Raw genomic sequence first — 22,777 nt, 5'->3', positions numbered from 1 at the left:
AAGCAATGTCTACTGAAAGAGAATGCATTTTGAAATGTCTGGTTTATAGGTGCTTGGACATTATTGTATAAATATGCACAGGTGGTTGAGTAGGCTGAACATATAACACAAACTACTGCTTGGGGATGTTCCCTGTGCTTCTATGTCATAAAGGAAAAAAGAAAATGTGAGAAGAAATAAGTGCCAAAATAACGCATAGAATTAAATTCATTGTTAACATTGGAAAGTATAGAGAAATCTGAACTATGATTGCTCACTTCTAAATACATTCAGTGTTTCTGTTCATGTAATTTGTTGAGGCATAAATTAAGAGGTTGAATATTAACTAAAATTCTAAAAACTAAAGAAATTATATGCAAATTGCAAAAATGCCATGCTTGAGGGCTCAAGCTTGCAATGCAAATAGGGCTTGACTAAGCTTTAGTTTCTGATTTTGATCAAAGCTTTCACTACTATAAATAGAAGAGAGGTAAGAAACTAAATTATAAAGCAGAGGTCTAGACAATTATATTTATAAAGAAAGGATTGCTTATAGGCTTTGAATAATCCTCCTTTCCTAGTATTCTTAAATTTAATAAAATACTTTCTGTCCTTGGTGGACTTTTTTCTTTTTTCTTTTATTGCTTCTTTTCTCCAGTGTTTTATTATAGGCACTTTCTCTATAACTTTTCCTCTAAATTTCTCTAGTGTCAAAAGTTCTTACAGAGGTTTTATATTCCCTTGCAATACTGTTCAGAAAATATTTTGTTGTTGCTGTTGCTTTCTTTATTGATGTTTCCAGTATGCTATGAGTATCCATAGTTCGTTCTTCTTACATTGTATTAATCTAGTTTCCTACATCTAGGGTAACACACTTTAATAAGAAACTAATGAAATAAATTCTCTGCATAATAAAAACAAAGATTATGAGATGCAAAAGAAATCAAAGGAAGTACCATGACTTTAAATCCAATGCTCCAGATAACTAATGATAATATCCCTCAAGTATGTGATTCTGTTATATTGCTCTTTTTTTTTTATTCTACAAGATTTCATCTATGATTTGTGAGTTCATGAAAATTCACCTCCAAAGAGCAAAAACAATGGCAGCTCAGATTTAACCTCTTCTTTGTTCAAAATGTTTGAGTGGGAAGTTGCAGGGCACTAGTTCAGAGACCGAACAGTTTTCTGCTAGGGAAGAGAGCTTGCCAGATAAGAAAAGGTCCCAGACTGTGGCTCAGGTTTAACTGAAGGCTCAGTTGTTACTCTAAAATAGTAGCATAGATTCAAAGCTGTGTGCTTTGTGAAATAAAAGACATGAATTAAAGCAGGAGTAATAGAAAAGGGAGTAGTCAGAAAATAGTTAAGATGGAGCCAAGCAGCTAAACATTTATCAGCTTTGAGTTTTCAATGTAGCAGGATACAGGCAGGTTCACTAATTCACCCCAGCTCTAGGAAGAGGCTGGGCCACATCAGCAGTAAATCATAAGCTCTGCTTCCAGTTGGGCTCCCTTGCTGTCAGTGGCTGATCTTCTGGAGGACTCTAAGATTCTGCTTATGATGGACAAAATTTTTCTTCAAAAATGAAAGAAAGAAGACCGTCCTTCTAAAACCTGGTTAAACAACCACATGGGGAAAATAAAAGGTTTCATGGAAAGATGTTATAAGTCTACACTTTTTGCCCTGGCAATGATCCTATCATCTCTTGACAGAAACATACACATCTCTGTGACCCAATAGCCCTACTACAACATTGACAGGAATGAAGTGGCTTTTCTGGGATTCCTGTTCTACTTGTAAAAACATGGGAAATTTGGCACTTCAGAAACATAAATTGAGGAAAATTCAAGAGAACCAGAAGTAAAGAAGCTCAATGCATAAACACAGTAACATGCTATGCAGCATATTGGACTGAGGGATGTTCAGACCTTGAAGATGACCTGCAAAGTTTGTAACAAATGAAAGAAAAACATTCCTAATACCAGTAATCTTTAGAAATCTACTCAACAGATGTTGGCTAAAGGTAACAGTAATAATAAAAAAATTCCTAGAAGAAAGGAAACAAATAAGTAGATTAGCATGGTTTATTGCCTGTCCAGTTAAATTGACATGGTTGTGCTTTTACAAGCTACAGAGAAATGGGAAAAAATAATAATAAAAAAATCAATATTTTCAGGACAGGAGTTTCTGGAGTCTTGATTTCTGAAAGTAGGCCTCAATTTGTCTCAGAAGCATTCACAATACTTTGTATAAAAAGTGTTACCTGAAGAACAGTCAGTATCTGTTGTGGACACATGATCATTCTGGATGTTTCATAGAACTTTTGTTTATCTAGTGCAGTTCGTTTGCTTTCTTATCTAAAAATCATATCAACTCCGCTTTGACCTATTTTTAAAGAATCAGAAACTTAAGAGGGAAAGGAATGTTAATTATCATTAGGGTCAGAAAATAGAACAGGTTGGTTTTGTCATAGAGAATTCTGAAGTTAAATAAAGAACAGATAGTTTAAATTCTAATGTTGATGTATATTTCTCTTCTGCACAAGGCAGTAGCTGTAAAAGTATAGAAGCTTTGTTGATCTCTGTCACAGAACACTGGATTAAATCTTGACTGTTTCCTTATATCAAGGTTAGCCTCTGTGGCATGAAATTTCAAACCTAATTCCAATGAAATTCCAACTATTTATTTCAGTGTAAAACGTTGCATAACACAAACAGTAACTAGTAACAAAAGGAAAAGAATGTGGTCCCTTATAAAAATAGAATGGTTTCCTTGTGAAATGGCACTTTATTCCTTCAGCTTGAAACAAATTGCGTAATACCTGCATTTGAGATAAGTTGTATTCAGAGACATGAACTCAGAAACAGTGGACTTAATACCTTTAATCAGTCCTTGTTTATTATTTTAATAGCTACTTCAGAAGGCAGCAAAATATTCAGTGACGCAGGAGGGGGGGAAAAAAGATCTGATATATTTAATAAAAATTATTTAGCCTTTTTATTTCTGACAAATAAAAGACACTGTTGGGGGGGTGGAGTACTTTTTAAGATCTCTGTAGGAATGCTTTTATAAGGGGCAGTAGGTCAAGAAGAGCACAAATTGCTTTTCTGCTTCAGATGGAAAGACAATATGCTTCCGATATTTTGCTGCAGGAATTCTGGCTGAGAAGTAAAGACCTTGATTACATGTTGGAGATGCTACTGCATCCTATAGCAGTAAGGCAGAACTCTCTCCCGTCTCCTTTGTGGCTTTTTTTTTTTTTTTTTTTTTTTAATTTTGAACAGTCTACTGAAGTATTACCATAAAAATTACGTTTCCTGGAAACCATAGTGGAAGAAGGAAGAAAGCCCAGTTTCCAAATATATTTGTGATCAAATATTGAATGGTTGTAAATATAAGGAGGCTGAGCTGAATGTGAGACTGCTTACGTCTTTTAACATGCAAAGTAACAACTTCAAGATACTATCAGCTGATGTAATTCTTGGTTGCTGGGGCTATCTGTGAGTCAAATGAAGATATACATCTAACTTTTAATAGGAAACATGTAGATGACCTGCAAGTCACATCAACAGCATGACAATCAGATTCTATTGTTGCAGGGATGGGTCCATGCTTTAAGTACAGGAAAACAGTCCTTATTTTCATAGACTGAGAAAAAGTATCTGTTGTGAAAAAGTGCACTTTTTTTTTTTAATTTTTCAGGCCATTTTGAGTGGTTAGAAGCTAATGAAAATGCATTATACAAAAGTGCTTATCTTAACAGCTCCACGTGTCATTGTTCCAGCAAGAATTGCCATTTTCAGTTTCATTACTCCATGTCAGAGAGCAGCGTTCTCAAGGCAGTATTGTTTACTAATCAGGTAAGAAGAAACGTGATGCATTCATTTTCAAAGGGTAAAGATACTGCAGCTCAGGTGTTACCAGCCAAAATCCAAGGAAGTATGCCTGACAGCATATGTCTGCCCCCGAAGTCAGTTTTCACAAACAGTAACTTCGCATCGTTTCGCTGACCTATGCAATTGTAAAACCTGGGTATTTGCCATCTCAGCTATAAACTGATTTGATGGGTGAATGTTCTGCAATAAGACTTGAAGGACAAACCCCAGCTATTACAGAATTAAACAATTTGGGAATTTCAGGAGAAAAAAATCTATAGTAACAATTTTTCTAATCTTCTTCCCATCCTGGAAATGGAAAAATAAGTGCCTTTCTCTATGGAGACACAATAAAAAGGAAAGTTGCTAGCTCAGGATGTCTGGAAAGCTCTTCCTTAGCCACGTGATTTGCTTTGCCCATGTTTTAGAGCAGTAATTTTCCTATTCTTCTGCCTGTTAGTAGATACAATAGCCACGTCAAACTAAAGCACAAATGTCAATTGAGCAATGATAACTATTTCCATCTTTCTTACATCCCTTGCCTTGTGGAGGCTTTCTGTTGTTAGGAAGGTCCCTTTTGAAAGTCTTGTTTAATAACTTAATGCTGATGCTATTGTACTGCTACTTAATGAAAGCAAGAACAGTACAGTTGGTCTCATTAAGTTAACGGCTCTCATATCTTGATGTTAGAGTTAAATCATTTTCAGCCAACAATACTCACATTTAAAAAGACAGATCCATTTCATCCACAAAGATAAAATTAAAGATAACCTGAGGTGTAACACTACCAAGGAGTCTAAATATAGGGACAGTCAATAGAAATACCTTATTTCTTTCCACTCTTAAGTATTCATGAAAATAACTCCAGGCTCTTGCTCATTTTCCATTTATAAAAGAGAATAGTTGTATTTTTCTATGAGCTATTACTGTATCAGGGAATTATAGCAGCATTCTGGTTAGAATGCATGGAGATTTGTGCCATAGTACTTGCCAATAAATTCCCAGGTAAGATGCCCATGGCAACCTTGAGACAGAATAGGAATATTGATTTCTAAGCTTCACTTAAGTAGCATCAATGGATCTGATTTAAGAGTTTTCTTTCCCTGAAAACAGAGAAAATCATGTAAGCCAAAAATATGAGAAAACTGGCATTTAGGTTTCCATAGAATTTGGAGCCTAAATTGAATTAATTGTTAATCAGATCCTTACACAGACATTACAAGAATATTTTTGGCAGTTATTGCATCAGTTCAGTCTTCTCTGTATCCACAGCTTTTCCTAGCCCTTTGATGTTTTAGTTATTGAATTTCTCCTTCAGTCAGAAGTGTATCTATTTCACATAGACTTATTTAAAGCTGCCCTGAGTCACTCATACTGCAAAATTTGCTGGGAGAATCTTCAGAAACATAAGCTTCTGCAGGTAGCTTCAAAAACAAAACCCTACATACTTATTGTCGTGGTTTAGGTGGCTCTGGCAACTTAACTCCACACAGCCGCTCACTCACCCTCCCCCACATCCCAGGATGAGGAAAGGAATTAAAGGAGAAAAGGAAAAGAGACCCGTGGGTTGAGATAAGAACAATTTAATACTACTACTACTAATATATAACATATATACACATATGTACAATGATAGATATATACGAATGAGTGATGTATGGTGTAATTGCTCACCACCCCTTGATCGAGGCCCGTCTCATCCTGAATTAACGATCCCAAAACAGATAAGTCCAGACACTGCAATCCCGGATGAGCGAGAGGCCCGAAAATAGAGAGTGAGACAGAGAAAGTACTCGGAGAGTCTGAAAGTGAGAGTCCTGGAAAAGCAAAAGCCCTTCTTTCCGGCTGTCCCTCACTTTTATATTGGGCATGACGCTGCATGACATGGAAGACTAATTGGCCAATTTGGCCCTCAATCCTAAGTCTAAGTACAAATCATAAGGAGAGTTGTGGACCCTTTATCCCGGCTGTGCTCCTCCCTATCTTGTTGTGCTCCTGCACACTGGCAAGAACACACTGGAGGGAAGGGATGCCATCCAGAGGGACCTTGACAGGCTCGAGAGGTGGGCCTGTGAGAACCACATGAAGTTCAACCAGGCCAAGTGCAAGGTCCTGCACGTGGGTCGGGGCAATCCCAAGCACAAGTACAGGCTGGGCAGAGAATGTATTGAGAACAGCTGTGAGGAAAAGGACTTGGGAGTGCTGGTGGATGAGAAGCTCAACATGAGCTGGCAATGCGCACTGGCAGCCCAGAAAGCCAGCCGTATCCTGGGCTGCATCCAAAGAAGTGTGGCCAGCAGGTCGAGGGAGGTGATTCTGCCCCTCTACTCTGCTCTCGTGAGACCCCACCTAGAATACTGTGTTCAGCTCTGGAGTCCCCAACATAAGAAGGACATGGAGCTGCTGGAGCAAGTCCAGAGGAGGGCCATGAAGATGATCTGAGGGCTGGAGCACCTCTGCTATGACGACAGGCTGAGAGAGTTGGGGCTGTTCAGCCTGGAGAAGAGAAGGCTCCGGGGTGATCTTATAGCAGCCTTCCAGTACTTAAAGGGGGCCTACAGGAAAGATGGAGAGAGACTTTTTACAAGGGTGTGTAGTGATAGGACAAGGGGCAATGGCTTTAAACTGAAAGAGGGGAGATTTTGATTAGATCTAAGGAAGAAATTTTTCACTGTGAGGGTGGTGAGGCACTGGAACAGGTTGCCCAGAGAAGTTGTGGATGCCCCATCCCTGGAAGTGTTGATGTCCAAGTTGGATGATGCTTTGTGCAACCTGGCGTAGTGGAGGATTTCCCCGCCCATGACAGTGGGTTTGGAACTAGATGATCTTTGAGGTCCCTTCCAACCCTAACCATTCTATGATTCTACAATGCCAAGAACACGAAAGCTGAAAAATCCTTGAGACCTCGGTGCCAACTATAAACATCAGTGCGCTGGCAGCGTTCTTCTCAGAGGAAGTCTCGGACTAAAACTAAAACACAGAGCTCTTCTAGCTGCTAAAAAGAAGAACTAACTCTGTCCCAACTGAAACCAGGACACTCACATTTAAGACTTCTTAAACAGAAATGAAGGGAGGGGTAGCTTTTACAGATTTTGCTTCTAAATTGTTACATTGTTTATGAAAAACAGTTGAATCTTCAAATCTAACCAAATACTGAGAAACAGAAGTGAGAGCCAAGTGCTGGTTCTGACCCTGGAAGGCAACAGAGCTGTTGTTCTCGAAGCTGTCATTCAAATAAACTCCACTACATGGTCCAGTACCATGCAGTTTCTTTGCACTCCTTTTTATTGGTCAGCACCCCTTTTTATTGGTCAGAATTGGTCACCCCAATTTTTATTGGTCAGTATCTCTTATCTCTGAATAACTCTTGCGATGTTCTGGTACAAACAGGCCTGATACAAACAGAGACTGGATTGCATTTAATGTACAGTTCTCAGTACAGTTCTTAGAGAACAGGAATCACAGATGTTGCAACAGTATCTCTGCCCTTCCTCATCCTTTCAACAGAGAGGCCAAAGATAGGTGAATGTATTTTGTAAATAGACATTATGACATCAGTTGGAAGACAGGGAATTTAAATTGCTCGCAGGTACAAAGAAGGATAAGGAAAAAGGACTGTTTTTTTCAACAGTGACCTGTTGTTGACTTGTATTTAACTTGCAATCCATGATAATTCGCAGAACTTTTCATATTTTATTGCTGGCTTAGTTGCTCTTCATTCAATACTACTGCATTTGATTATTTGATTTTTCCTTCCTAACTGTGATTCATATGTCTTTGAACTTTGTGTTATTGATTCAAAACTGTTTTTTGTACACTGGAATAATTTTAAATTCTAATGAGGTCCTTCAGAGTGCTTGCAATTCCTCCCAATTTAGTGTTATCCGCATTTTTTTAAATTTTACTTTTAATTCCACTGTCCAAAGGGTTAATCAGCACTATAATTATGTCAGTCACTGGAACAGACCTATGCAGAACCCCGTTATAATTTTCTTTTCATTTGATAAAAACCTATTGACAGCTCTTCTTTTAAATAAAGTTGCACTCCTATTTTTACACCCATTTTACAGTAATTCCATCTGCATCAAGTCTCCTCAATATGCTTAAAGAATGTCTTATGAGATTATGTTAAAAGCTTTATTAAAGTAAAGCAATTTCAACATTTTCAAGTCTGTTTACAATTAAAGAAATAAACAAAACAAACCAAAAAACTCTGCACTGGCTCAATGTGACTTGCTCCTCATCAGAAACAGCTAATGTAGATTTCTCACTTTCTAATTTTCTAGCTGCTTACAAGATTGTTGTTAGTGATTTGTCCCAGTGTCTTATGAGTTCACAACAGTCAACTAATTGGCTATAATTGCATAGTCTATATTTTTCCCTTAAATATAATATATATCCTTTTCTCTCTCGCTTCTCTAGTTTCCTCACGCATTCTCCTTGGGTTCTCAGAGTTAGTTGTTGATGGTAATGTATTCCTTGCATTGTGTAATTTTCACTTAAAATTTCCTGATTCTCTTACAGTTTCAGTACTTCTGTCTCACATATGTTTGTAATATTTTTCTTCTTTTCCAGTGTTTTTGTATTCACATCTGGCAATATTAAATGCCTTACTAACATAAGATATTAACAATATTTACTATTAACTGACGGATAAATTTAGAATTTTTCTGTGAAAACTGAAACCAAAGAAGATAATGTTGACTTCAGTCTATCATTTGCCATTCATTACTTGTTCATTCTCCTCATGGGCTCATACTTCCTTTTATCTTCTTAACCTTTACATTTTGTATGTCTTACGAAACAGATGGAAATTAAACAGTAAAAGATAATTTCAACTGATGTTTATATGTGAAAGCATATTTGTATCTTAATGCACTAAAATTTCTGTACGTGTCCAGCAACACTTGCAAAAACCATGAAAGTGCACTCCTCTGCAGAAGTTAAAGGTGATCAGTTAATCATTGTGGGGTCTAAATAAGCATTTCTTCCAAATTAGCTTCTAAAACGAGAGAAGCAGGGAAAAAATTATAAGTGCAGTTGCACAGCAGTGAATGTGTCTGTAGAGAAACATATAAAAAAAGGAAAAAAGGTTGTATTTTATAAATGGAGTTGATAAGAAAACATCATGATTGTCCTTCAAACCTGAGTAGCATTATCTCAAAAAAAAAGAGTAGGAAAAAGAAACAATTCCTACTTATTTTAGGTTTACAAAAAAATGTTTATAGATAATAACATATCACAGTAAAGGGAATAGAGTGGAGGTATTTCGAGCAACTGCTCCCCTGCATCACCAAAATAAATCTTAAGGGAAAGTACTGGAAAAGCAATACATTCAACTTTTTAAAAGAAGACTAGAGACCCAAGGAACGTGCTAGGGAAGTTAACCCATTTGTACCAAAGAGGTGAAAGAGTCTGACAAGCAGGATGAATACTACAGAGAAAACATGTGAGGAAGGGAGGCTTATTAGAGCTGTATAAAAACAGAGGGTAACGTCTGTTGCATGGAACAATATTCTGTTTAAAAATTTGTTGCATCTGAGGTGATGTACAGCTTTCAGCGCAGAAAACAGCCCTAGAAGGTCTGGATACCTGCACATGCACAGAAAACTCTAGTTTACTGCTACAAGCTGTTTTATTAGAATGAATGTGGGAGAAAGATGGTAATGGGGATGAGTATCTAAGCTGTTAATTGAATGTGAACAAAATTCTAGTATCCAGATGCACCCTATCAAATAAACAGCAAAATAAACTGTTGCCCCAAAGTATACAAAAGTTTGGAGGGTTTATATATGTAAGTGTGGGGGAAAACATTAACTAAAATATTTCTAAAAGCAGACACTTAAGCACAGGCTATGGTTTTAACCTTCTATGCAGTATGGTTCCTAGAACATCGTCCTCTTCTGTCTCTTATATGTGGCTATTGTAGGCTAATAATAATAGATTTTCTTTGGAAGCTGAATTATTTAGCAAAGTGAAGCAAGCTGCACGCAGAATAAAATCTCCTCAACATTGAAAGATTTTTGTTAAATATCTATCACATGAACAAGTTGACAAATACTTGTATCTTATACTGATGCAGAAACTCACAGCTGACTTTTGTTTCTGAAATCGAGTATGTCATGTGATTCATACAAACTTGATCTCTCACGTCATTCAGTGATTGGAATTAGGGTGTTGTCTTTGCCCTGTCTTGCAATTTTCCAAAACCGATATTCGAACATACGTATTCAGTAAAGGTTTAATCTTCTAGCTTTGTTAATATGTAATAACAGTTGAAGCCTTGGTAGGAAAAGAGCTTAAGTAATTGACTACTCATCACAAATCATATCAGTGTTGTTCAGCTGGCTCAGACCTCTCAGTCTATCAAGTACTAGACAGCATCTTCCTCCTCTATTTTATATTGCAAGACAGGAAAAAAGATAGCTGTCCTTGACTATAGTATTGATAACATTTCACATACCTGCAATATCCACTTTTATTCATCTCTTGTAAGGTGAACTGTTTTTATTCTTTCCATTTTTTTGTCCTACTTTGCATCTTTTTCTGAAGTACCTCTAATTCTGTAACATGCTTTGTGGAAAAGATATGACCAGTACTTTGTACAATATCCAAAAAGGGGTCTCACTGTCAATATTTGTAACAGTACATCTGTTTGTATGTATTGCCTATATTAACTTTTCCTGTATTTTTTTTCTGTCATTCTGGTTTTCCTCTATTCTAGAGTTGATTCTTGAAAAGATTTTATTTAGGGATATGAAGTTCACATTGCTACATTTCTCTTCTTTATTCTGTCCTCAGCATATTCCAATTAAGATCATGACCAGAAGCAGAATGAGCATGAGCTGGTTTTGTCAGATTATTAAATCAAAAGGGCTTGGAATGCTTGCATGAAGGGAGCCTTACCATTTTTGGCACTCTTGCTGTTACCCTTTGGAGGTGGAGTGAAACTGGGGTTTGAGGTAACTCAGAACATGACTAGGACTTGTCAGGCAGTACTCTACTTGGTTGCTTTACAGATTTAAAAAAAAAAAAAGTTTTTAGCACAGTTGATTGGGTAATTTTGACAGATCCCAAATTCAGTTCTAAGGAGACTAAAACTAATTATAACACAACATAATATAAGCAGTTATTTATGAAAAAGAAACTTGTGTAGAGAGCACCATGGAAACATATTGTTAAATTCAGCAATAACATGACTTAATTTACGTATTAATTCACTTTAATTCTATCAAGCTGACTCACGATAATTATATTATTACCTTGTTTAATCACAGTAAATAAGTCTTGTTTCCCCTCCCGTGGAACTCAGTGCAAAGATTGCAAATGAATATGTGAAGCTCTATTTCCTCACATAGAACAACTTTATATATAGTGGTCCTTTTGCTGGGATATGAAAAGATCGAGAAGAAAAAATGTCCTTGATAATTTATAGAGGAACAAAAATCAGCTTTATAACATCGTATTCTACATTTTACAGGAGGAACATGTCTTGTGGGAAACCAACATCATGACTACAAAGGAATGGGTGAAAGTGGATATTCAGATACCAACAAGACTAGAAAAATTAAAGGTATGAATGAAAAAGGCATGTGCTTAATTTTTGAAGATGCTTTATCTTATTGTTTATAAAGCTCCTAGGAAACTGAAAAATTGTTAAAATTATATATATCCTGAAGGTCTTGCTGTTCTTCATTGCTTCAATGTGAGTAAAGCTCTGCTTAGAGCTCAAAAAATCATCTACACAAGCAGCTTCATGTTGAAGCTGCTGGTCTTCAATTATGTGCAAGAAAATGAATACAAATCTCACCATATTATAGTTAGTCGTTTGAGTCCATCTCAGGTGCTACCAACTCATTTAAATATAAACGCTATTAAGAGTGTGAGTGATGTTTGTGGGGATTCAATGAAAGGGTGTAAAACAGTAATTGTGAGAGAATATCTTCCTCTTGAATTTTCAGGCATAGAGAAGAACATAAAGTTGTGACTACTTAATTCTTAAATTAATTTACAAGTTTCTATTTTCAGTAATTTTACATTTACATGTATTTTTCATAATTCTGTAAATAACCATCATATTTTACTGTCTCAACAATCAGCTGAAAATGTAATCTCTGTCAAGGGACAAAGACTAAGGTTGCTGCAGGAGCTGATGTTTTGACATATGTTAGAATGAATGCATTTCAGCAAGCTAGTAAGTTATAAGTACCTGTTGTTACCTGTCTCTTCTTTTCCCACAAGGCCACGTATGAATGAACAACCAGATGTGTAATAAGACTACCTATAGTATCTAAAAATACATAAACAAAAGGCTGTTGAGGTTGTGTGTGTATATACATGTAGAAAGCCCAAGCTATGCATTCTCGTACAAAGACAGCAAGGATCACTTGTGCTTAGGGAAGCAAAGATGCTATGTTTCATTTTGTGACTGTAATGTTTTCGGCATAGCATTCTGCTGTTCGAACGGGTCGAGAACAGATAGTATTAGAAGACTTTTGTCATTTTGAAGAAACTGTCTCTAGTGAAAGATAATTGCACATATCATTCTTATTTCTTGGAAAGAAAAATGCCTCTTGAGATTTCACTCCAACCTAATTCCCAGACTTTGGGGAGTGTGTTAGACCCTTCTGCTTATGTCTCAAATCACGTCTGTTCTGATTTCCTTCTATTTTGTCAGATGCTCTTGCCCCACTTTCTTTCCACTGTGCTTTCAGCCTCTTGCACATTATTACTTTCTGAGGCTCACGCTCTGGTCATGTCCCAGCCTGTCAAAACCCACAACTTCATTTTTGATTTGTGCCTCCAACTCCTGCTTGTCTCTCAGTGTTGCTTTCATTACAATCTTCATCCTTCTGATGAACCAAGCTTGCTTCCTCCTGCTCACTGCTTTAGTTCAGGTGAAAGAAACTTAGAGAGCACAAGTTGGGTAATCTCCTTGCTTTGAGATCCAGCAGAGCTGGGCTCCACAGTGGTCAGGAGCAAGAGATGTTCTTCTGAAACTTCATTGCTCTAAATCAGTTTGTGTAAAATCTGGTCTGCCAAAGGGGCCAGAGGGAAGTCTGTCAGCGAAAGAAATGCTCCTTGAATCTATGTCTATGCCAATAGCAGTAAAACAAGCAGGGCCTGGGCACAGGCCCAAGATTGGCAGGTGACAGTCCATATAATTAAAACATTAGCATGATCCTAGCAAGGCTTTGACCTGATTAAATCGGCCCTCTACCAGTCAGTGCCTGGAACATTTCAAGGGTTACCAGCAGGCAGGGACCAATCCCTCTGCATAGACTGGATGCAGTCATTTTATCTTAAGTAATGAAAAAGGCATCAGCTGTTAAGCTATGCTGTGCCAACTAGTGTCCGAGGACAGTCCCTAGCCCCTTTTATTCACCTGAGAGTGTAACTGAAAATTTTTCTCTTGGGCATCTACAAAATGAGACTCTGAAAAGATTTCAGAGCAGAAGATGGAATCTTTAGGATATTACGTTTCAGGTCACTCTTCTAAAACACAGGGGCATTGCAACTTTTTTTTCCAAATGGTTATGAGATTAGGAGTTTTTCTTTAAAATAGGATTTGCTTAACTTCATTCCTGGAATTCAAACCTTTGTAACTGAAAATTTCCAGAAATGTCATCCTGAGTTAGTCATACAAAATTGCATCTACTGATTTGAAATTTGGCATGGTTTTGTAATAGAAAGTATGCAGTGCCTTTTACAGGTAGAACATTACTGTTTTATGTAAATAAAAATCAGTTTCTCTCTATTGTCTGTTAATGCAAATATTTTAACTTTAACAATCCACAGCTTATGTTTAAAGGAACACTCCAGAGCAGGACAGGTTTCATCTGTCTGAATAGCATCCAACTCTTGGACACTACACCATCTGAGCCACCCGGTTTCTGCTCCTTGGAAGATTTCATCTGCACTGATGGGCGGTCCACAGAGCCTGGATCAGCCTGTGACTCTCACCCAGATTGTTCTGATGGCAGTGATGAGGATCCAGCAGTCTGCTGTAAGTGAATTACATTGCTTTAGAAGGACACCGTGCTGAAGAGTATTGTGAAACCTAAGCAGGCCTATCCAACAAATGGCTAGAAAAATTATTTATTGGTTATATGGCTTCTTTTCCCCAGAATATTTAAACATGTACACATTAGTGACAATGTTCATAGCATTTTGTGTCATGCATGTTTCTTCTTCCCATTGCTTTCTATTTCTCTGCCTGGCCTCATCAGTGTGTTTTAGATCCAGATAGTAATTTTTTAAGTATTGATTAAATGTATTCCTGAAGTACAACATTTATAACTTCTACTTCCCTAATTTGAGAGAGATTGAAATCTACCTTTGGGTTTGCTGTTTGAACACTTTTCTAATTTAGACTGTCTGTGAGTTATTGTCAGAAAATTGCTTCCATCATGCTCATGTGGGTGGGTCAGAAAAACTGGAGAGTGGGCAGAAGAAACAAAAATCAGAATAGCCTGGGGGTCTCAAAACTGTCCTTTGTGGCATCTCCAGAAGCAGGGTGATGGGGCAAGGACTGACGGGAGGCCCAGCCAGTGCGAAACCATCTTTGATAGATCTGCCTAGTGCACCACTGTCTGCTGCTGCCTCTGCAGTTAACTTTGGTTTACGATGTGGCACTGATTCTGCACTAACTCCTAGTGTATTTCAATTTAAAGAAAATATCACGCTCAGTTGAACATGAGACATACGGATTGTGAGCTTCACTCTACGTCAAGGCATTTGCAGGTTGAAGATGTATCATTTTATTGGAGCAGTGCACAAAAGTATACTCATCCTCTCATAAAAGGGTGAAAAATGCTTTTCTAAATTATAAGTAACCCACAGCAGTTGCATGTTTCTCTGACTACTGACTGAGAAGAAAGAAAAGAGAAAAACAGCCATCTTTAAAATAACAATAACTTTTTTTAAAGTTGGCCCATTTTAATGGCTAATGTTGTCTTGGGTACTTCACAAACTCCTTTTCAGGAAAAAGGACCCTAAAGGTGGAATTTAGCTCTTCAGCGGTTTGTCTGGCTTAGAAAATTCATCTTTCTGACACTTTCTACAGTTTTGAACAGAAGAGATCTAAAAGAAAAATCATCTTTTATTTCTATCCTTCGTTCTTTTTCTCCATTGTATAGATTTTCCACACAATCTTGAAATTGTCCTCATGATATTTAGAGTGCACTACATTTATTCACATTAATTTTCAGTAAAAATTCCTATCTGGTACAATAATGCATATTTTGGCCTCTGTTCTTTCAGGTATTTTAGCATCTATCCTTGGACACATCCTCAGTAGTTTCCTTTGATGAAGTACTCTCTTGTATTGATAGAGCTGACAGATCTCCACACTGAATGAAAACAAAGGCAGACAGCTGTTACTTAGCAATGTGAAAGATTTCCCTCCTCTTTGAGGATTTTCTTTTCTTCATTATAATGAAGAAGGAAAAATAATGTTTCTCTTTGCTCAGGTTAACTTGGCATGAACGGTCTTACAATAACACAATTTATTACAAGAACAAAAACATACATATTTTACAATGCTTCTTGAACTTTCTATTTAATCTCTGGCCATATATATAAACATATATTTAAGTATCTGAGACTTAAAAGTCTTGAAAAATTAGGAACTTGTTTAGGAAACACTTATGCACATGAGTTACCACCTTTATTTGAGTAGTTTTCTTGAAATCAATGAATTTATTGAAGTGTCAAATTATGAAATTAATGGTTTTAGTCTTAAATTTTACATTATCATTATGTCTTATTTGACACCACTTATTTGAGACCACATCTGAATTTCTTATTTCACAGTGACTGATAATAAATTATCAAAATCTAGTTAATATATTAAAAGCAGGGAAAGTGAAATACAGTACTTATATCATTTGAAGCATTAAAAACACCCCTTTCATGCTGATGTCATTTATTTCTTACCTAATATAGTAGAAGTTTTGCAAATATTTCAAACACTATACTTTTATTATACGTTATTTATATGTAACATAGGCAATACATATAAAAACATCACGAATCAGTAGCTAGCAATCCTAGCAACTTGGCAAGAAGTCTAGGAAGTGCTTGCTATTTTCGAGTAATATCTCACTTTGACACAGTAGTGCGTCTGGAAATTACCTACTCATCAGCATTCATGTTGATTCAAAATGACTGTGGGATGGGACATCCTACGGCTGTTTCTGAAAGAAACCTTTTTTTTTTCCCCACTGCTTCTATCTTCAACCTAAAAGATGATGTTTATATATATCTTTCTAAATCCATAGTGTTAGAAGAAATTGTACTAATGGCTACCAATGTAAGAAATTATATCGCCTGACTACTCTCTTTCCTGTAGACCATCAAGGACAGTGATGGGCTTAGTCTTGCTACTTCACCAATTCTTTCAGTATACGATTTCCAGCTGTAGCTTCAACAGTCAACTTTTCACTATGAGCCAGGGAAAAACCCTTAGTCTGGTATTGAGCCACATTAAATGACAACAGATTTGGTGTCATCAGCATGTGAAAGATGCTGTTTTTCATATTGCGATAACAACTCTCCTCATGGTCCTAAGTATCTCAGTTAAAATAAAATAATAATTAAAAAAAATCTCATTCTAAATACCTTATTGAGCTGTAAAATCATAATCTTTATTTCCATATTGATTTCTTTTTTATATTTAAACCATTAGTTTACCTTTGGCCTGGCATTTTCCTTCCAGGAGCATGTTTTAGGTTGCTTAGTATACAATAGAGTAAGTTCTTTGTGTCTACATGGTCACTTATTGATGTCTTTTCGGATATTACTATGCAGCCACTGCAGTCAGCTTCTTATGCAGAAGACCTTTAGCAGGGCTTAGGGATGCCTGAGGAAAGAGATGTTTCAGCAAAGAATGTTTGCTTTTTTGTGTCACATTGGTTCTCTCAAGACCACTTAGCTAAGGAAAGAACAAAACCTAGACATAGTATTAATTACCACACAGCAACACAGCTTGGTCTTGGATATCAGTTTGCATATTCTACCTTAATGTATTAGGAATTGATGTCTAATTAACAAAGTACCTTGTCAAAAGCATGAGAAGTCTGTAATTAAATAAGTTAAACAAGTTTCATGTTTAACTAACATACTGGACTAAACAGAAAAGCATGCTCCATTGAATTTTAACATACATAGTGAATTCAGATAAGAGATATTTATATTGGTGATTTATTTGGTACCTTAGGATTTAACTGTTCAAATAACCTCTTAATACCAGGAAGACCTTTGCTATGGAGCTATTTCATGTATTCAGTTTTCGTTTTGTACAATCTGAAAATTGGAGTAATATGTATAACCATGTCTGAGGCTGATACAATAGGATAAATGTACCACGAAATCTGGAATGTGCCAAATATAATTAAAAAGCAATTTTTACAATTGCGATAAGTGACACGAAGAGTTAAGTGTAGCACTTCCTGAAACTGTTCTGGATTAGGAAAGAAAACTCGTAGATTACTATTTTCTTATCAAAATAATTAGTTACATTCAAGAAATGTAAGAGTGTGTGAGATTGTTCTACAGTTTAAGTTGATCTAATCCCTACCAGCTGAGAAGATGGACTTTTACTTTGCAATAAGAATTTCTAGAAGACCTAAATAATTCATAAATTTAAATCTCATTTTCAAAAATAAACTTAATTCATCTTTACTTTCAGTGTATTTAAAGCACTAAATACATTTGGTTTTTTTCTCACACATTCATAATTAACTTTCTAGTAAAATTGATCGTTTAAAATATAGAGTATTACTTTCACAATCTATCAGCAGCTTATGTACAGGTCTCATCTGTAATATGATACTGTTTATTCTCTTATAGGTGATTTCATGGTTCCGAGTTTGATTAAAGAGTGGAGGGCCTGCCTGACCTCTTATCTGTATTCTAGAGCTTTTTGTCTGTCTGAATAACCTGGATTTCAGTGAAATATACCAATGGTTTTTAAGACTCCTTGTACATCCAAATACAAAATGGTCATAATTCTGGCATTAAACTGTTGCATTAAATTTTACTTAATGATTTGTTATTGTTGTTGTTCTTACAACAGCTAATTACACTATATGTGATTTTGAGACTGACCTCTGTGGATGGAAGCCACTAAGCCTGGGTGATGCTGACTGGAACATAATGAAAGAACAGCATTCGTCTGACAGAAGACTCCTTGGCAGAGGTCATACAACTAATACTGGACATGGTGAGATTTCTTTTACTATTATTATTTCTTCCTTTTGTGATGAGTATTTGTACTTGTAAATGGTGACAGACTGATAATTAAAACTGATTTGAAATGGATGCTACATAGTACATTACAGAAAGCTAGTCTTTTGGGGATGGTCTTTCTTAGATGTCAGTTGGTTACGTTGCCTTTGTAACCTTTGTGCTCTGCTAGGACAATCAATGAGGTATGAGACTTGATGCAGCCTTGGTTTTTTTTGTGACCTTTGAACTGACATAGCTAACTTTGTTCACACATATCATAAGCATCTTTGTATCCAATATTCACACAGGGGCCATTCTTAAAAAAATTAGTTGGACAAAATATCACTGTAGCTTTCTGTAAAGTGCAGGTAAATTAATCAGTTTTGTCTGGGATAAATAGAGAGAGTGTAAAATTCTTTGAAGTGTTGCTCTTCCTACAGCCCATAGTTGTTATAAAATGTATTCAGCTGGACAAAGTTTATTCCAGTAGAGGGCTGTTTTAAAGTATTTTTCCAAAGTGAATACATTATTAAAATGTACTGTATAGAACTAAAACTGCCTAGCATGTTTGTCATTGTCAAATATAATTGTCAAATATTCTGTGACTTTAATTTTGTTAAAATGTTCCATTACACTGTTTCCAGTGGAGATTAGATTACTTTAAAATCTGGATTACAGTCCAATACCCCTTTAAGTTAAATTTTTTTAATGATGTGTATTAGTGTACAGTCAGACCTCCACATTTCTCTCTCACATTCATCTTAAAGGAATGTGAAATATTAAGTATTCCACTTTGAGCATTCAAAGGAAGAGGGATTAAAATTCACCTGAGCAAACCCTAGTGGGGTGTGAGTATGTGTGTGCATGCTACACAGCAACTCTAACTGGATAATGATATGCCTTTTTTTCCATTGGTCCTTAAGTGATGAAGCGCAGCAAAGTTGCCATTCACTTTCTCAGCAGCTTTTTGATATTTCATTTATTGTCTCTGTAGTGTGCCACTGGATCTGCATTACTGCTTTGTCTGCAGAGATTACTGTGTCACAGCTTCCGAGCTCTCACAGCTCCGGAGAACGGCACTGATATGCCTATGTCTTTCCTTTATGGGTTATTGTAGGTGCTGGTGAGATCCGAGGTGTACTGTGGTCATAATGAAGGCTGCTGGTAGAAACATCTGCTCTGCAGTCTAAGCAGCATGTTAAATTAGCGCATATGGAACTCTGTGCTGCTTCATTTAAGCTGCTTTGATATCGAAGTCATTGCAAGTTAGGTTCACATCTTTTTGTGCTGCTGCAGGTCGAAGCCTTAGGCAGATCTTAAGGTTGCCGTGCAGCACCTCTCAAGCCCAGTAATGATACATTCCCCATATAGGTTAGTGCAAAGGTCTTTCTGAGGTGGCTTTGTACCCATCTATCACTGTTCACATCACGGCTTTAGAATTAGGCTTCCAGGATTTGAGCAAGTTTTTGACAACGTTAAATCAAGGTCCTTCAGGTTGCAACAGTTGCTTGCAATACTGCAGAGTGTTCATCTCTCTTCTCTCCTGGGGAGGGCAGCAGCAAATTTTGATTAATGAAGATCTTAGCAAGGCTACTGTAGAGCCTCAGCTGCAAATTAAAAGAGGATCCTTTGAAGTACCCTTGCATTCCAATGAGGAAGCTTCCCTCGCGCTGCAGATCACAGCACGCCTGTTTGCACAAGGAGCTGTAACGGTCACCTCTTTGTGCCAGCCGTGCTAAAGCGATGCGATTATTCACGTAGGGCTGGACTTAACCCTCTGCTTCATTATGTATCCATGGGAAATAAAGGGCTAAGGAGTATGACTGTGGTAGCACAATAGCTGATTTTCCAAGATGCAAGGCAATACGTGTAATATCAACGTGCAAACAAGGCTGAGCCTTTAGTGTTGTTTTGCATAGACTTTCATGAAAAAGTCTCAGTATTCAGCGAAGGCAGCAGTGACGGCATTCAAAATATGCTGCTGTAGGGCCCCTTGAAGATGTTTAGCCTTCCCTACCTTTGTCTGAAGCACATCTGCTGTAGTTCAAATCCAAAGGCAGTTCGTTTGCCAGAGTTCAGATTAGATCTTTAATTAAGCTTTCATCCCCACTAGCACAGACAACAATGTCAAGTCTGTGGACCCCATGAGAAAATATAGCTTATTCCACTGGCTCCCATGGTCTGCAACATTGTTAGCATACTTAAAACTGGCTGCACTGCACTGACAGTGAATACTGTATCCTAAAGGAAAATAATTTTTGTTCTAAATTCTGTTTGAAACATTGTTTAAGCCAATTAAAATGTGTCCTTCAGGGATCCCAGCTGAGGTCTGTGCTGTTTGATCTCCAGGGTGCTCTGTGTTGCAGCGCTTGCAACCCCAACCTGTGCAGATAGCAGAAGGGCACTGTGTGAAGGTGACAGGATGTAGGTGTAGTGTTTGGAGAATGGTGGTCTTAAGGTTTTTGCCTAAAAATGGCAGTTAAAAAAATACAACCTTTGGGTCTGCACAGTAAAGCCCTTGCAGAAGCAGCACCCGAACACCCTTTGCCGTGCTCTGTATTTATTTCCTCAGGTTCAAGTGCTTGCAGGCACCATGTCAGGGTGGCTTTAGCAAGGCTGCCCTCCCCCTCCTTCCTCTTCTTTGGACCCAGTCATATCAATTCTACTGTGGAGGAAGGAGCATTTAGCAATTCTATTTTGTCTTCGCCTACATAGACACTGGCTGTCGCAGCCTGTTACAACACTCTCCTCCTTATCCACAGAGACTGAACTGATGGCAAAGCTGCTTCGTTTGTTTATATTTATGAATAAGTTTTATGTGCCTCGTGGAGCATATAGTTAGCTCTCTGAGGTAGCTATTTGTCATTGGAGCATGACATATTTCTCCTACTGCTTTGATTTTTGTTTACAGGAGCATTTATTTACTTCAGTGGCTCACATCAGATGAACACAAAGGTGTCCACATCTCATCTAGGGAGCCCTTTCCTTGTCAAGCTGTCCCCTGGGCCTTCCTGTTGTCAGGTAACAGTTTCATATTAACTGTCTCCACTTTTGTAAGCTATCACATCACTATCTCATGTGCAGATACGGTATTCTGCATGCTGTAAGTGTTGCTGCATTAAAACTGTCTCCATTTCAATACCAGTGGAAGGAGTTGCAGACTAATTCTTTGGGAGGAGAGAGATCTAACAAGCTTCTTACTGCTTTACTGTCAAATTTTTAAATCCGTTTATTAGTCTTTGTAAAGCACCCACCAGGTGACTCAGATTTAGGGCTGAGCTTCAGGTTTTTGTATGCTGTGACAAACAGCTGGACAGCAACATCAGGGCTGTATCGACTCACAGCCTGCCTTTCGAACAAAAGGTGTCAGAGTCACACTGTCGTCTGTAGGCAGGAAACACTCACACTTCCAGCATCCCAGAGCAAGAGACCTCTGATCTGAAGTCACTATGCAGATTAACTATGTTGGTGTGACCAGAGAGAATTAGCTACCTTGCTCCAGACCCATACTAAATTTTAATTGATGGTTTGAGGAGGATGCTTTTTAAGCTGATCAGCACAATCCTTGAGAATTTACCTTGAAGTGTTTTTATTGTCACGTGTCTTGTGGGTCTGTAGAGGAAAGAAAAAGCAACCAGCCAGGATGGTGGTTGATCTGAGGAACTAGAAAGCTACCTGGAAAAAATGGGTCAGGAGGGATACAAAATAGAAAAGTCTTAGATGAAAAATGAAAATACATTTTTATAACTAGAATATTGGAATTTTCAACAAAATAGGTATTATTAAAACAGAACTTGAAGAAATATAGTAAATATATATAACTATCACATTAAAAATAATACAAGAAAACTTTCCTAACTCTATCTTTGTTTATTATTTTGGCCACTAAATAAAGTGGATAGATACTGTACAGTTTTATAAGTATTTTTATTTTTTTCTGAGGCTTTTTTCGTTTCCATTCCATAACTTTTCAAAGTTTACGCTATACTGGGGAGAAGCTAAGTTGTGTATTTATACTGTATGGTTTTTTCTGCTACTGCATAGTGCCTTCTGATTTAAGAAGTCACAGTAGAAAAGGAAATATAGGAAGAGCTTGCCAAAATGGTTTGATTGTGTTCAGTGGGAAAAAGAGGCTTTAGAGAAATAAAAGAAAATTTAGACTAGTTGCTTGATTTTTCAGACCCAATATAGAATAGAAACTGTAAAATCACTGAAGAAAACTTTTTCCAAAAATAAAGATGTCAGAAAACAATGTGTGGAGGAACTGCACCTAGAAGGCCCAACAAATAGCAGAATTTTGTTCCAGCAGGACCTAGAATTCTTAGGTTTTTTCCTAGTGTAAGGGACCTGAAACAAGTGTTGGCTTTGATAAATCTGTTTTGCTTGAGACTGTAGCTGACTTGAACTGCACACATCAATGAGTCACCAGATTTCAGCTGAATAGTTGCAACTTGCAAGCTGAGGAGTAGAAGCCTCTTAAACAGTTTAAGAACGGTGTCTTGCTGTCATTTAATACAGTCTCTCAGGTTCTTAATCTTTGCATGGCTTCTTAGTGTTATAAAGAATCAGAAATAAAATAGACGCAGAATGAAATAAAGCAAAATGCTGCTGAAGGGAACACAGAAGGCCTCTCAGCAACTCATCAGAGCCCTGCATGTTGCGTTATTCCTGGGATATCAACAGTATTCATTCAG

At 37.2% G+C, this 22,777-nt stretch overlaps 1 protein-coding gene across 1 annotated transcript in view; it reads left to right on the top strand.

Annotated features, from left to right (window-relative positions):
• Nucleotides 1-22,777, top strand: part of MALRD1 (MAM and LDL receptor class A domain containing 1) — a 272,026-nt gene that overhangs the window by 21,150 nt on the left and 228,099 nt on the right. Inside the window, 5 exon segments of the mRNA XM_086614885.1 lie at nt 3,682-3,839; nt 11,335-11,427; nt 13,653-13,860; nt 17,932-18,078; nt 20,995-21,104. Coding sequence (XP_086471011.1) covers nt 3,682-3,839; nt 11,335-11,427; nt 13,653-13,860; nt 17,932-18,078; nt 20,995-21,104 — 716 coding nt within the window.

Source organism: Tauraco erythrolophus, chromosome 7 (assembly GCF_009769465.1).
Source record: "Tauraco erythrolophus isolate bTauEry1 chromosome 7, bTauEry1.pri, whole genome shotgun sequence".
NCBI classification, from domain to species: domain Eukaryota; kingdom Metazoa; phylum Chordata; class Aves; order Musophagiformes; family Musophagidae; genus Tauraco; species Tauraco erythrolophus.
This window is presented reverse-complemented; position numbering and strand designations above follow the sequence as displayed.